Source organism: Salmo trutta, chromosome 34 (genome assembly GCF_901001165.1).
Source record: "Salmo trutta chromosome 34, fSalTru1.1, whole genome shotgun sequence".
Taxonomy (NCBI): domain Eukaryota; kingdom Metazoa; phylum Chordata; class Actinopteri; order Salmoniformes; family Salmonidae; genus Salmo; species Salmo trutta.
The window spans coordinates 23407975-23423762 of record NC_042990.1 but is presented as its reverse complement, the minus strand read 5'-3'; the positions used below and the strand labels follow the sequence as shown (position 1 = coordinate 23423762).

Here is a 15788-nt window from a genome sequence, read left to right as displayed (position 1 = left end):
GCGGTACCTGAGCGCCACGTCTAGGTCCAACAGGATCCTTAACAGCTTCTATCCCCAAGCCATAAGACTGTTGAACAATTAATCAAATGACCACCTGGACTATTTGCATTTACACTGCTGCTACTCGCTGCTCCCCGCAGTGACTCGATACTGGTATCCCCTGTATATAGCCTCTTATTTTATAGTTTTTAATTTTTACTTTGTTAATTTAGTAAATATTTTATTAAAACTGCATTGTTGGTTAAGGTCTTGTAATTAAGCATTTCACGTTAAGGTCTCCACCTGCTGTATGCGGCACATGTGACAAATAACATGTGATTTGACTATTGCACTGTGGGTAGTGGCTTGGAGGATGTTCATAACAATGGCATGAAGGCCCGGGTGGAGGTGCAACGTTATGTATAGGCACACCTGGGTAAAGTAAAGGTGTAGAATGTTAGAGGTTAGTGTCATCAGCTTTTAGATAGTCCTGTGATTGACAAGCGGGCAGTAGTAAATACAAGAGGACGAAGGAGAACAATTTAACCAGAGGATTTATTTTAGATCACGCCTTCTTCGCTGCCTCTTTCTGCAGCTTTTTCACCTCATGCTTGATGATCTTGTTCCTCTGTGGACATAAACAGCAAATCAGTGGATCATTAGTGACAAGTATTTTTTTTATTCAATTCATTATTTCCACTACATTTAATTTGCAAACCAAAATACTCTACATAAGTAATAATGTGATGTAATAATGTTTGAGACAAAATGTTTTCTCCACTCACCATCCTTTTGGCCTTCATCACCTTGAAGCGGTCAAAGTCGGACATCTGGGCCCTCTGTAGAGACATAGCAGTTATACAACTGAGACAGAGATTAGTAGCACTATAGCAAAACGTTCTGCAATGGAAATCAAAACATTTGTGTATTTGACAAATTGAAGAAGGTCCCTCCCTGTTTTGGCCCATTTGCTTCTGTTTGGTGTTTGGTGGATACCACCCTTAATTAAAGGAAAATTCCACCCAAACTCTTGGTATTTGTTTCATTAGTCCAATGTGGATAAAGTCCCCAAATGTTTGGCATGTCAGCACTGAAGTTAAGATATACAACTTTAAAAATATAGAAAGTGTCACAGTATTTTTAAAGTTCTTGAAAACTTGAATGCTGACATGCAAAACATTTAGTGACTATCAACAGTGGACTAATTAAACAAATACCAAAAGATAGTTTGAATGGTATTTTCCTTTAAGTTGGAGGAACATAGCATACCAAAACACCTTTTCATGAGGGGGTTAAGCCACAATCAGTGATCAAGTAGTATTTGGAAGCGCCACCACACACACCAAAAATGGTCAACAAATACATAGAAATATTGTAAATCAATTAAAGATGTGCAGGACCTACTTTGTTCCTACAAAACCCCAAAGACAACCCAAGCAAGACTGAAGGGACACATGGGCATTGACAGTATATACAACAAGGATGTCGTTCCCAAATGTGTGGGCAGTGAGTCATCTAAAGCCGATTGAAGTTACCTGTGTCCCGTTTGACAAAATATGTTTAACCTCGGCCATTGAGAAACCAACTGCTACCCATAAGCAGACCCCACCCCAGAGCCATTCTGTCAAACACGTGGACCCCAGGAGGGGTAGCTGTTTCGACTAACAGCTAAAGGCCAATCAAAATGTACAAAATATCAGTACCTTTTGTCTGGCTTCTATCTTCTTGGCCCAGTTGCTTTCTGCCCACTTCTCAGTGACTTGGGCCTTCTCCCAGGCGCGTTTCACAAACTTCTGACGAGCGCTGCAACACAGGAAGGGTTATTGTCCAGGGAACCCAAATATGCACAGGTAAGCCTTAGCTTTAGTTGTAGCAAAACAATTGCATGTTGTGAGGTAGTATATTCTGTGTGGTTACTAAGTCTGTGACTCAAGGATAGTCAATAAGAAAAAGTTCACTTGAAAACACAAAGCAGCTGCCAGTCAATTGATTGAGGTGTCTGTGTGCATGTTGTACCAGCCCAGCAGTAATACAACTGACTGCACCAATCAAGGCCTTGATGAGGCCTTGGGTTTATTTATTCGTGCAAACCATAGCTGAATATTTTGTGAACCGGTTTCTATTGGACAGAGGTAGGTCCCTCCCTCTTTCATTCAGTTTGCTTTTGTTTAGTTCCTAGTGAATACACACATGGTGTCCTCTCAATCACCTGTGTGGTACTTTGATGACATAGTCAGTGAGCTGCATGCACTTGAAAGGCATCGACTGCCTCTTCACCCCTGTGCAGGGACCATCCACCAGCGCCTGAGACAAACACACCCATCAGTTCAAATAAACAAAACATGCCGATACCGAGTTGAACCATTCTTAAATTAACAGATGTGGTAATTGATTAAAGGACTATGGAGAAGGGTTGCTGGGTAGACATACAAATGCTAGTAGACTACAAGATACAGGTACCAAGCTGGGCTCTAAACTGGTACCTGAACATGTGAAGAGTAGAGTAGCAGGGTTGGCACAAAAGCCTGCACAACCATTTGGTCTCCTAGACCAAAGTTGGGGACCTCTAGCATAAAATCAGGATGACATCAATGCAATGCTTACTCTGTTTTGGTCGATGACATCGACGATGGCCACCAGGCTCCCTGCGTGGGGTCCGAAAGAGATGTAGGCGACGCGGCCGATCTCGACGTAGCGCTTGAACACCTGCAGGAAAATAATATGGGTTGTTTACTGGCGCTCTAAGTAGCAAGCTCAGACAATCGAGAACAAAACCCTTCAGTGGGCTTGTGGTCACTAGTTTCTTATACCCAATACTCTGAATTTATATTTTTCTAGGGTTGTCCTAACTTACTACATGTTTTACAAATGTGATTTGGCTTTAACATGGCTATTATAGACAGTTTGTGGGACACCACAAAACCGTGAACGCTAGACAAGCTAACCGTTAATCAACATGCTAGCTAACTAACGTTAAAGTTAGTTAGCTGTCCTGGTGAATACTAACTAGTAGCCCACAACCTAGCGTACATACGACAATGGACCGACAAACCAAACTTTAAAAAAAGGCCGGAGGATAAGATATAGCAACTCTAATGCGCTCGCCATTGCAATGCAATTGTCATGGTTGGGCTAACTAGCCTACTGATTACCGGCCTGTTCACCACGTTGTAGCAGACACAACACCCGACATTCAATAATGTCTAAAATCCATTGACAGTATTTTAATCATCGCTAATAAAACTAATATAGCAATACGTTATCTATTTCCATATTAACTGAGGCCGCTTAACAATAAGGACAATTGTATTTAATAACATTTTCTAAATCTACAAGCTTCATGACAAACTCACCATTATGGCAGTCCTCTTCAGAAAGGACGTCAAAGCTTCCGGTCGACGAAGTAACGCTTTCCGTTCTGTAAATACGCATGCGCAAATGAGGGATGTATTTTTCGTGGTTGGATATTACAATTCGGAATGCTCATCACGCCACCTAGTGCAGAGGAAGGAATGTGTTGGTTTGAAATATAATATCTATATACATTATTACATTATATTGATTCCTTTGATTAAACATGTTTGGTACTTAAAAAAGTGTACACCTGAAGTAAATGATTAGATAGTTCTACATGTAACATTTATCTGATATCCACAACACTTTTGTTGACTATTCAATAGTACTAGGCTTGTGCAAATTATTTCTAATTAGAGTTTCCACGTCTCTTTCCATCGTGGCAATGACAAGGTACAACAACGATTTAGTAGGCATACCAAATGAAGTATATTAGGAGGCTATAATATCTAGTCTACTAGTCTATCTGGTCTCTTTTAAAAGTAGGGCTCATCCAGAATTTGAATCTGGGATCTCTCGCCCATAGACCATGCCTGGGCAATTATTTTCCATAGAGGTCCACATTAGAATGTATTTTTTCCATCGTGGGCCAGAATCATATTACAGGATTATACATCATGTGTATGACTGTGTTGACAGATATATCTACTGTAAATCACGTCCAGATATGCTACTTATTTTACTTTTTTAACATGCACAGAAATAAACCACATCCATGTTCTCCTTTTGGGAGGTATTTTCATTATTAAACATGCAATGAACTACACAGGGAAAAGTACACTGTGCATTCAGCACCACGGACAGAACTCCTGTTAACGTGTATGCACAAAAACACAAGAAACAGAGAGAACTCAACATTACATTTAAACATCTCAATCAGTGTGAGGAGTGAAGTCTCTGATGGGCATTGACTAGAGCAGTGAAGTCAGGTATAGTTTCTGACGTCACTATTCGCAGGATTTCTAAAAGGTGAGAGTCAGTAAGAGATGATCTGTGCCTTGACTTGTTATATTTCATCACTGAAAATGTCTGTTCTCATACAAACAGTACAAATCGAGAGATGCATAGAACCTCGTCAGTGACATTGTTTTGAATAGTTTTTTAAATTTTATTTCACCTGTATTTAACCAGGTAGGCCAGTTTAGAACAAGTTCTCATTTACAACTGCGACCTGGCCAAGATAAAGCAAAGCAGTGCGACACAAACAACAACACAGAGTTACACATGGAATAAACGGACGTACAGTCAATAACACAATAGAAAAGTCTATGTACAATGTGTGCAAATGAGGTAAGATTAGGGAGGTAAGGCATTAAATAGGCAGTAGTGGCAAAGTACCGTAAATACAATTTAGCAATTAAACACCAGAGTGATAGATGTGCAGGAGATGAATGTGCAAGTAGAGATACTGAGGTGCAAAGGAGCAAAAAAATATATAACAATATGGGGATGAGGTAGTTGGATGGGCTATTTACAGGTGGGCTATGTACAGGTGCAGTGATCTGTGAGCTGCTCTGACAGCTGGTGCTTAAAGTTAGAGATTGAGAACCTTTCATAATGTTGCCAAACAAAGACTCAACAAACTTACCTGAGACTCCCTGTCTCTGCCAGTCTGTCCCTGCATATCTGTCCTCAACTCTGCTGTCTGTGTGCCATCTGTTGCCTGCTCTGCCTAATGACATCATTGTGAAACATTTCCATTAGAATTTCATTTCTTTCTTATGAACATTTTATCAACTAGTCTTTGAGATATTAGGCTACTAGGGTTCTTACTATGCGTTTTGGTGTATTGAAAAATACTCTGATGTCCGTCTTTTATTTTTCTGCCATTTTTCTACCTGGCTGGCTGGCTGGCTACACACACACAGTGTGTAGGTTGTTTACAGTAGGAGATGGGCTTCTATCATCTTCTATCATTCTATTTGGGCTTCGATCTAAAAGGTAGCTAGCAAATGTGAAACGGATTAAAATGACGAGTTGACAGCTGTATTAGTTCACCATTTACACAACATATGCTGCAACCTTTTGTAATTTTAATAGTTTGTTTCATATTGGCTGGCTTCCAACAATAGCTGAATTTGCAAAGCTAGCGAGCACCAATTCAGTTTCAGTGGTGTTTGCTATAATCTTTGCTACCCGGGTTAAATAAGGGTGAAATAAAATAAATAAATAAAAGTTCCCTTGCGACAATTTAGCTTTTGCAACGAGACCATTAAATATATTTAAGACAATGGTAGAAGAGAGTGTTGTTCTGTTCAGTTTGGACTTCAGTTTATCGCTAACCTTATCACAGGGACTTTGAAGCACTAACTTACATCATCTGCATGCTGATCTTGGAGTAAATTGACGATAGCAAAGATTCCATCTTTGACGACGCCACATAAATGGAATAGGTACTAGCTAGCTTAATAGTTAATATTTGCGCGCTAGCTCTGCATATTCAGCTAGTGTGTGTGCGCGATTGACTAGATTAACCTCACGTCAGTTACGTTAATTGAGTGCCTTTCAGACAGTAGATACGACCCCTCTGTTACCTTGCTAACTAAGGAACTGGCAGTGGATCAAACCATTGTGAGGCAAAGGGTGGGGGGGTTGCAATCTTTTGAAACTTAAAAACGCTCTATTAAGTGTCTATAATCAGCACAATTGCTTTCATTGCGTATTATAAATATTATTTAAATTACATAGTTATGTTTCAGTGATATATTGGGGGGACAAATCATATTTTTCCCAGGATGGGGGGGTCGTGTCCCCCCCGGGATTTCCGCCCCTGCTCGGGGGCCCTGGGATCTGGGGGGACGGGGGTGGTCTGCCGGTCACTGGGATGCCAACCCAATTTGGGATGGGGAGGGTGGAATAGTGGGGAACAATTGGAGGTTTACAACCTTTTCTGGCCCATGGTGTTGTATGTGAATGTTTATCCATTTAAGCTAGGAAAAGAGACCCTTAAACCCAGACTTGGACCACACACCCACTCCACTGAATAGCAGGCTAGTGATTGCTTGGCAGCACTTGCAGTTAGCCACTGATTCCTTCCAAACCACTCATTGCTGAGTTTGCGATTTCCAACTTATTGTGTAATGTTTATGTCCAATGGCCGATGAGCACTGATACGTTTTAGAATTCATTTATCTTTATATGACAAGGATTGAAAAGGATTTGCCAGTAGATTGTCGACTTGATTCATGATGATGACTGCTAGCTAGCTAAGATGTTGAAAGTGCGATGTTGACATGATCAGTCCAATCAAAGCTATGGTAGATATAACATGATTTGATGTCCTTTTATCTGTGGCCAATGACCTTGAGCCTTCTTTGATGGGCACTTCTAATGTAAATCTATGGCAGCACCCAAGGGGCTTGAATTCTCTGTGAAGACTCAAGCATGAGAACGGGTTTAAACATAGGCTTTGATTCCACTCATAAATTATATTACATGTAATTCAATTTCAATTTAAGGGGCTTTATTGGCATGGGAAACATATCTTACATTCCCAAAGCAAGTGAAATAACGTATCTACAGTTGAAGTCAGAAGTTTACATACACCTCAGCCAAATACATTTAAACTCAGTTTTTCACAATTTCTGACATTTAATCCTAGTAACAATTCCCTGTCTTAGGTCAGCTAGGATCACCACTTTATTTTAAGAATGTGAAATGTCAGAATAATAGTTGAGAGAATGATTTATTTCAGCTTTTATTTCTTTCATCACATTCCCAATGGGTCAGAAGTTTACATACACTCAATTAGTATTTGGTAACATTGCCTTTAAATTGTTTAACTTGGGTCAAACATTTCGGGTAGCCTTCCACAAGCTCCCAACAATAAGTTGGGTGATTTTTGGCCCATTCCTCCTGACAGAGCTGGTGTGACTGAGTCAGGTTTTTAGGCCTTCTTGCTCACACACACCTTTTCAGTTCTGCCTACACATTTTCTATAGGATTGAGGTCAGGGCTTTGTGATGGCCACTCCAATATCTTGACTTTGTGGTCCTTAAGCCATTTTGCCACAACTTTGGAAGTATGCTGTCCATTTGGAAGACCCATTTGCGACCAAGCTGTAACTTCCTGACTGATGTCTTGAGATGTTGCTTCAATATTGTTGCTTCAATATATCGTCATTTTCCTACCTCATGACGCCATCTATTTTGTGAAGTGCACCAGTCCCTCCTGCAGCAAAGCACCCCCACAACATGATGCTGCCACACCCATTCTTCACGGTTGGGATGGTGTTCTTCGGCTTGCAAGCCTCCCCCCTTTTCCTCCAAACATAACGGTGTCAAGTGATCAAAACAAATGTAGCTAGTTGTGCAAGACATTATATAGATGAAATGATAAGTACCATATCGTTTTTAAATGTGTGCATGGTCTTCTCCTTCGAGAAAACAACAGCTGATTCAAAGAGGGTGTGGCAGATATTACTTCCGCACTAGCCGCCAGGAGGATATTCTTGTGCATCCTCTGCTGAAGTAAGTAATCGAGGAGGGGAGAATACTGCTCCATTCACCTACTAACAAATTTACACTTTCCTCGGGCCACTCGACCACTTATCGGTTTACGGGTCAAGGACGGAGGAATCAAGTCGAGGACAGAGGACAGACTTTTTCCTGATTGAGAATTTCCCTGTGTGTGACCAACAGAGTTTGAAGAGAAACCCCTGCTTGCTACATCATCCGTATTAAACCACCAGATGGCATTATCCTCTTAGGGAAGATCCCTCTAGTCTAGTAGGGTCACTGTGAACTGCTATGATGGTAAATGTGATATTTCAGATACATGAACAGGGTTCCAGCACCCACAGTCACCCATCTCATTCCCAGGACTTTAAGAGTCTGATGCACCGGTGCGTCAATCTAGGTAACATACAAAAAAAATCCACATCAAAATGTGTCAGTTAAAGCTAGAGATATGTTTTTTTGCATGGGCTGCATCTCAACTCACCACATCTGTGGTGGTAGGGGACCGAGCTGTGTTTGTCAGACCATGAGACATCCCAAAAATCTATCTTCTCACGAAATGTCTGTAGCGTCCGAATGGGCTACAAACTACTTACACTCTATGGAAAGGGGAGATTCTCACGAACACTGGTGTTCTCTGTTTTTCTGTATGACCCTCACAAGTGGACTCGTCTGAAGGTAACCGGTACCGGTTTTAAAAATTGGTGGAGGTAGTTTTGTGTCCTTTAGTCTGATGATCCTGCCTGTTTGGCCCTGTCCGGGGGTATCATCGGATGGGGCCACAGTGTCTTCTGATCCCTCCTGTCTCAGCCTCCAGTATTTATGCTGCAGTAGTTTATGTGTCGGGGGGCTAGGGTCAGTCTGTTACATCTGGAGTATTCTCTTGTCTTATCCAGTGTCCTGTGTGAATGTAAATATGCTCTCTCTAATTCTCTCTTTCTTTCTTTCTTTCTCTCGGAGGACCTGAGCCCTAGGACTACCTGGCATGATGACTCCTTGCTGTCCCCAGTCCACCTGGCCATGCTGCTGCTCCAGTTTCAACTGTTCTGCCTGCGGCTACGGAACCCTGACCTGTTCACCGGACGTGCTTGTTGCACCCTCGACAATTACTATGATTATTATTATTTGACCATGCTGGTCATTTACGAACATTTTAACATCTTGACCATGTTCTGTTATAATATCCACCCCTCATAGCCTGGTTCCTCTCTAGGTTTCTTCCTAGGTTTTTGGCCTTTCTCAGGAGTTTTTCCTAGGGAGTTTTTCCCAGCCACCGTGCTTCTTTCACATGCATTGCTTGCTGTTTGGGGTTTTAGGCTGGGTTTCTGTACAGCACTTTGAGATTTCAGCTGATGTACGAAGGGCTATATAAATAAATTTGATTTGATTTGATTTGATGAGTCCAAATTTGAGATTTTTGGGTCCAACCGCCGTGTCTCAGTGAGACGCAGAGTAGGTGAACGGACGATTGCCACATGTGAGGTTCCCACCCTGAAGCATGGAGGAGGAGGTGTGATGGTGCTTTGCTGGTGACACTGTCTGTGATTTATTTAGAATTCAAGGCACACTTAACCACCATGGCTACCACAGCATTCTGCAGCGATACACCATCCCATCTGGTTTGCACTTAGTGGGACTATCATTTGTTTTCAACAGGACAATGATCCAAAACACACCTCCAGGCTGTGTAAGGGCTATTTGACCAAGAAGGAGAGTGATGGAGTGCTGCATCAGATGACCTGGCCTCCACAATCTCCCAACCTCAACCCAAATTAGATGGTTTTGGATGAGTTGGACTGCAGAGTGAAGGAAAAGCAGCCAACAAGTGCTCAGCTTATGTGGGACCTCTTCCAACAGTCTTGAAGAAGGATTCCAGGTGTAGCTGGTTGAGAGAATGCGAAGAAGAATGCCCCGACGTCTTAGATTTACAGGGGTAATGGCACAGAGTAAATTGTAGCCATGTACAGTACTCATAGGCCCCTTAGTGAGTGAATGAGTGTGGGAAGAGTAAATGTCCTAGGATGAATGAAAACAATGTTAACAACCTGCATGAGTTATTGCTATTATGAGTTATGGAGCTGGCAACACCAAGGTTGTGGGTTCAATTCCCACATTGGCTACATTTACTGTGTGTGTTAAGTGTAAGTGGTTTAGGATAGAGCCACCTGCTGAAGTGGCTGTAGCACAGAGCAGTGAGAAACACATTAAACCTGTCTTTGTGTCTGTGTGTGTGCCTGCGTGTGTGTTAGTGTTAGAGTTGCTCTGTCACCCTATGGGATTAACAGTACTCCTGAACAGCCCAGGGCCCGGTTTCCCATCATCCTATGGTTCTAAAATGAACTTAGCCTTCAGGTGCTTTTTGGGAAACCGGGCCCTGATTACTCCACCACTCTCTAAACACGTTATAATCCACACGTGCCACCTGGGCAGGACAAGCACGTCACGCCTCTCTAAGAGGAGTGCTGAGGCAGTGTGGGAATCAGAACACACACACACACAGTCCTGAGTTGCATGAGGATTGGACTAGGAGCAGTTTGACGCGTACTAAAAAGAGGAAGGAAATGATATAGTGGAATGTGTGTGTAAATAAAAAGTGTGCTTTGACCCTGGTCAAAGTGATAGTCTACTTGTGTGATGCTTGATAGAGTGCAGTCCCCCCCACATGATGTAGGCTTATGAGGAAGAGCAAACAAGGCGTCTGACACCTCAACACACAGCCAACACAGAGAGAATTCATGCATAACACGTTCTCAGTGATCACACCACCTCACCAGAGCCACAGGACGATTACACGATGTTATAATAATGACCAGATCAGCCTTTTGGTTCATAACAATGTCACCTTTCAATCTAATTTCCAATAATCTGAGAATATATCAATCCTTTTGTACAAAAATACCTGAACAGGATATACAATGTGGTTGATTCAGATGTCTTCCTGAAGTTTAGCTCTCAGAGAGAACAGGAGTGGACAGACACCTCCGTTAAAAGACATGAGCCGGGATTCAAACAAACCACAATGCACCACCCACCGACAGCACACTGCATTCAACTATTAAAAGGTCATTTTGCTGACATTCGTGGAGATCTTATTTGGGGTAAATGCAGTGGGTATCAACTAAAACATGAATTACCCTCAAAAGCCAAGTGCAGTGCGATGTCAGCTGTTGTAGATTGTGGGTTTGTTTGAATCCTTGCCCATGGGCTTGAGTGGTGCAGAACAGATGGGTTGTGTTCAGTAGTGAAAAAATGTATTAAACCAAAGTGTAACAAAAAAAATACCTGAACATATCCAATTGAAACAAACAAGATTATAGTTTCACCTTGCAAAAAGGTTCTGCTAGGGTTTACCGTATGGAACAGGACCCGGGATACGGTACATGGAGTTAAGGGCAGAGAGACAGGGAAGGCTACACTGGCACAGCAGAAACTTTCGTCCAACCTTACTTTTTTATTTATTTCATGGCTTATTTGATAAATGTATGAGAGAGATATCCTTAGCTGGTTCCGTTTCAATCTCTAGTCCCTAGCCCCATTAAAGTCAAGTCCGGACCTTGAAGCCAGTTAACCTGCATTTTTTCATTGTTCCCATCTAATCAGGGACTGATTTAGACATGGGACATCAGGTGAGTGCAATGAATGATCAGGTAGAACAGAAAACTAGCAGGCTCCGGACCTCGTAGGGTAAGAGTTGAATACCCCTGCCCTAGACTATTGATCATGCCCTTTTTATGATGTAGGCCTAGATCAGAAAACCTGGATGGGTGAAGTAAGCAATACATTCTCACCATTGAGTGTAAGGCAGGGTTTCCCAAACTGGGTCCTGGGGTCCCCATGGGTGCACGTTTTGGTTTTTGCCCTAGCACTACACAACTGATTCAAATAATCAACTTTCATCTAATTTTGATTATTTTAAAACAGCTGTGTAGTGTTAGGGCAAAAACCAAAACGTGCACCCTTTGGGGTACCCAAGACCCAGTTTTGGAAACACCGATGTAAGGAAAGCTGCATGGTCTGGATTCAATCAAAAGGTGCTTTGTCGACAAGTGCATTGCACTTTTAAAGGTAATTTACGCTTGTGCCGACATCTGCAGCGTTTACCATAAATGTGATCTCCGCAAACGTCAGGGAAATTGCCTTTGAAAGGCGCATTGTCGACAGTGCACTGGGCTTTTCGACAACGCGCCTTTGATTGAATCCTGGCCTAAGTCATGTTCAGGACAGCGACTCACAACTTTGACAGCATCGAAAGTCCTTACATAGACAGTTAACATTCTCTGAGCCAGTCAGCTTATACATCCTGCAGAATTCAATGCATGCTAAAAGAGTCCAGTTTGAAAGCTTCATTTATTACTGTTTATGTTCTGGTACATTATTTTTATATATATAAAAGTTCAATTTGTGATAAAATCAAAAGCAAACAGTCAATGAATCAAATAATGAAAAAAAAATCTTCACCTTCATTTGAGACGGAGTGATGAGCAAAAGCATAACGCCCAATACATAGGCAATGTCCTAAATGGCGCTCGATTCCCTTTAATACTGCACTATATAGGGAATAGGGTGACATCTGGAATGCACTCATAGTGATCTGTAACCTAGATACAGTGTTAGATCTACAGCTTTTCCATAGTTTCACATTCTATAAAATAGATATTCATATGCTGAATTTATATATACTGTACATCCATATGATTGGACTTCTGTGAAGGATTGCATTATAACACAGTGATTAAGAGGCAAAGATTGAGAGACAGAGAGACAGAGAGAGACAGAGGGGTGGTTAACATTTTTGCCTGCCGTAACTGACTAAGATGTCCAGCCAGAGCTTCTGAGTGAGGTGAAGTAGTGGAAACTCCTGTAGAGCTGTAGAGTCAGGTATGGTTCAGGAGTGATGGGACGGGAGTGACAACAGTGACGTTATTCAGAGAGCTGGCCTGGCAGAGTGCCTGGTAGCCCCTTGCTATTAATTGTCAATCTGGCACTGGACGGTGTATGTGTTTGCGCGCGCGTCTAGTAAACCTGGTGGAAGCTTTGAGCAGGTATTATGTCACACACTTGCTAGGCCAACAGCTCTGCTGCCTCACGCTAGAAGACTGAGAAGGACGGGACAGGATCACTAGCGGTTCTGGGGGGGGGGGGCAGTGCCCCTATGACAACAATTTTGGACCCCCTTGTGGCCCCCCTAAATGTGGAGTATGAAAAAATGTTTACATATCTAATTTTTGCTATCGTTCTTTTTTTACATCCGTTATTAGACAGCGTCAACGATGATGATTATGAACATGTTTTTTTGCCTGCTAATGCCGGCAATGCAGTGAAGAAAACGATATGACAACAATAACGTCTAATGTAACTGGCCCCTCTAACAGTACAACTGGCCCCAGCTTGGCCCCCCCAGTTGAAATGGTCTAGAACCTCCCGTGGACAGGATAAGACGGGACAGGCCAGAATGGGTCGGGACAGAACAGTTTAGGACACAACAGTTCAGGACAGAACAGGATAGGACAAGACAGAACAGGATAGGACAAAACAGGACGGGACTGTACAGGACCAAACAGGGGCTGGCTGAGTCCCAATACTCACAGAAATCTTCCTACTAGACCCTTTTTTCCATTCCTAAACAAGAGGAGGATTTGGAACATAATACATTTCAGATAGAAGGATAGATGGACTATGTGCATTATAATAGTATGACTTCACACACACACACACACACACACACACACACACACACACACACACGCTCACAATATTCACTTTAAGTTGAGAGAAACTAATTTAACTATGGCTGCAGCAAAGTCAACTTAGCATACATTTCAACATAAATACAGGCACGTTGGGGAGTGCTTTAAATGGATCCCTGCATTCTGAGAATGAATACCCTCTCACATCTATTGGTCACTGATTAGTTAGGAACTCCCCTCACCTGGTTGTCTAGGTCTTAATTGGACACAAATTGAAAGGATAAACCAAAAACCAGCAGACACTAGGTCCTTCATGGAATTAGTTTGACACCCTGGTCTACAACATCAAGGTGTGGGTCAGAGACAATATAGCCAAACCTAGGTTCAAATACTGCTTGAAATCTATCAAATGCCTGGGAGATTGCTCTAGATTGCCAGAGGGGCGGGGTTTGAAGTTTTGGGACTGTTATATTGGTCTATCAAGGCAGGCAAGCTCAATCAAGCACAGAAAGTATTTGAAATTATTTCAAATAGTATTTGAACACAGCATCATGCTGACCGCAGTAGGAAGCTAACAACTGACTTGGAGAACACTTATTGACATTCATACAATACTGACTGGCGGTGATGATGTTTTGTTCACTTACAGTGAAAAAATGCATTGGACATACGTTCTAAGTGCAATATTAGTGTGGGTATTGGAACGTAGCCTGAAAGATTGAACTCTTGACAGTCCAAATTGAAGGTGCAGGGGGCAGGTTTGTGAGACTTCTCTTCCTTCCGTCCCGTTCTCATCTCTCTGAACTTTAGGGTTGAATGCAGGGAATGTTCTTGATTTTCCAAATGTTCTGATGGGATCAGGTGGAGCCGGACGTAGCAGGAACAGAGAGGCTATCCAGCCTCTAATCCAATCTAATCCAATCAGCAGGCTGGGATTTCTTACGCAGAAAGGAGGAGCAGAAAGAGAAGAGGAAGAGCAGGACAAGAGGTGAAGAAAGAGGAGGAAGAGCAAGACAAAAGGACAAGAAAGAGAAGAGGAAGAGCAGGACAAGAGAAGATAGAGGAGGAAGAGCAGGACAAGAAAGAGGAGGAGGAGCAGGACAAGAAAGAGGAGGAAGAGTAGGAGATGAGGAGCAGAAAGAGAGGAGGAAGAGCAAGTTGAGAAGGAGCATTCAGCTTCATTCAGTTTACAAGAGAACTGTAGGCTGTCTGTTCAGAAGTGCAAATAGTTCTGCAACAGTAATACAACATCATATCAACGCCATCAGCTCTGACAGGGAAGTCCACATCTCAAACAATCATCTGCCATTTCAAACAAACGGCCAACACGGTTTGCTTTTGTTCTGTGTTCTTTTTGTTGTTGTCTTTTTCTCTTCCTAGTGGCCGTGTATAAAGTATTGGAGATAGAGTGAGATGGTTGGTCCAATAAGGAAAGAAGAGGAAGGGCATGATGCCCCCAGGCAACGTCACGCTTCAGGATGCCCCCCAGGCAACGTCACGCTTCAGGATGCCCCCCAGGCAACTTCATGCTTCAGGATGCCCCCAAGGCAACGTCAGCCAGTAGGCAGCATGAAGCATCAGGTGATCAGCTTATTAAGACTGGACTGCACAGGTTGATTTTTACATATGGTCAATCGTTGTGATCGATTCGATCCCTGATGATCAATAAAGAAGTGCGGGGGAACCAGCCCCCTGTCTATCGTCTGTCTGAGGTGGGTGAAGGAGGAGGAAACAGGGGCTTGGTTGGATCCACAGATCACTATAGTACACCACATGTCTGTTTGTCTGTCCATCCATCTATCTGTGTAGCCACTTTCCAATTCCCCACCACTCCCCTCAAAGTGTGCAATTGTTCACTACCCCTCATACATTTTAAAAGCATTGGTGTAACTAAGCATGTACCATCAGCTTCCAACACTCCATTCCTTTTAAATCCACGAGGAATGAGTGAATAAGTGCACACTTGACGACCTAGTGAACAAGGGGTAGAGAATTTAACTGCAGACAGAGGGTAGTGTAGTGAGACCAGAGGGCAGGCGTATGGTTCACGGGTCAGAGGTGAAGGGTCACAAGGCCACGGCAGTACAGGGGTGTTTGAGCTTGCAGGGCAGCACCCCTCTGTTGAGCTGGTAGAACTCCACCAGGTGGATCAGGTCTGTGAACTTGGTGGAGCCATCATCCAAACTGAACAACATCTGACCTTCCTCTTGACACTGTGAGAAAGAGGAGACAATATACAATACGGTTGAGAAGGAGGCAGGAGATAGGATGTGAGCGCAAACTGAGACGAAGCCAAATTGGATGAACAAGA

At 42.7% G+C, this 15788-nt stretch overlaps 2 protein-coding genes across 3 annotated transcripts in view; both read right to left on the bottom strand.

Annotated features, from left to right (window-relative positions):
* Window positions 1-515: 515 nt before the first annotated feature.
* On the bottom strand, window positions 516-3403 carry LOC115173835 (60S ribosomal protein L14). The gene is made up of 6 exons (XM_029732280.1): window positions 3333-3403; window positions 2584-2685; window positions 2189-2283; window positions 1683-1782; window positions 765-818; window positions 516-607 (listed from the first exon to the last, which is right to left on the bottom strand). Exons 1-6 carry the CDS (start codon window positions 3333-3335, stop codon window positions 545-547), a joined length of 417 nt encoding a protein of 138 aa, XP_029588140.1. The 5' UTR covers window positions 3336-3403; the 3' UTR covers window positions 516-544.
* Window positions 3404-13425: 10022 nt separating this feature from the next.
* Window positions 13426-15788, bottom strand: part of LOC115173834 (growth factor receptor-bound protein 10) — a 55044-nt gene continuing 52681 nt past the window's right edge. For both annotated transcript variants that reach the window (XM_029732278.1, XM_029732279.1), the window contains one exon: window positions 13426-15690. In XM_029732278.1, coding sequence (XP_029588138.1) covers window positions 15544-15690 — 147 coding nt within the window. In that variant the 3' untranslated portion in view covers window positions 13426-15543. The remainder of the gene's footprint in view (window positions 15691-15788) is intronic.

Excerpts from the sequence above, each read along its gene's own strand:
- LOC115173835 (XM_029732280.1), bottom strand. Across the intron at positions 2,284-2,583 it reads ATGTCATCGACCAAAACAGA|GCGCTGGTGGATGGTCCCTG; the intron begins GTAAGCATTGCA and ends TGTTTGTCTCAG. Across the intron at positions 1,783-2,188 it reads GTCATCAAAGTACCACACAG|CGCTCGTCAGAAGTTTGTGA; the intron begins GTGATTGAGAGG and ends CCTGTGTTGCAG.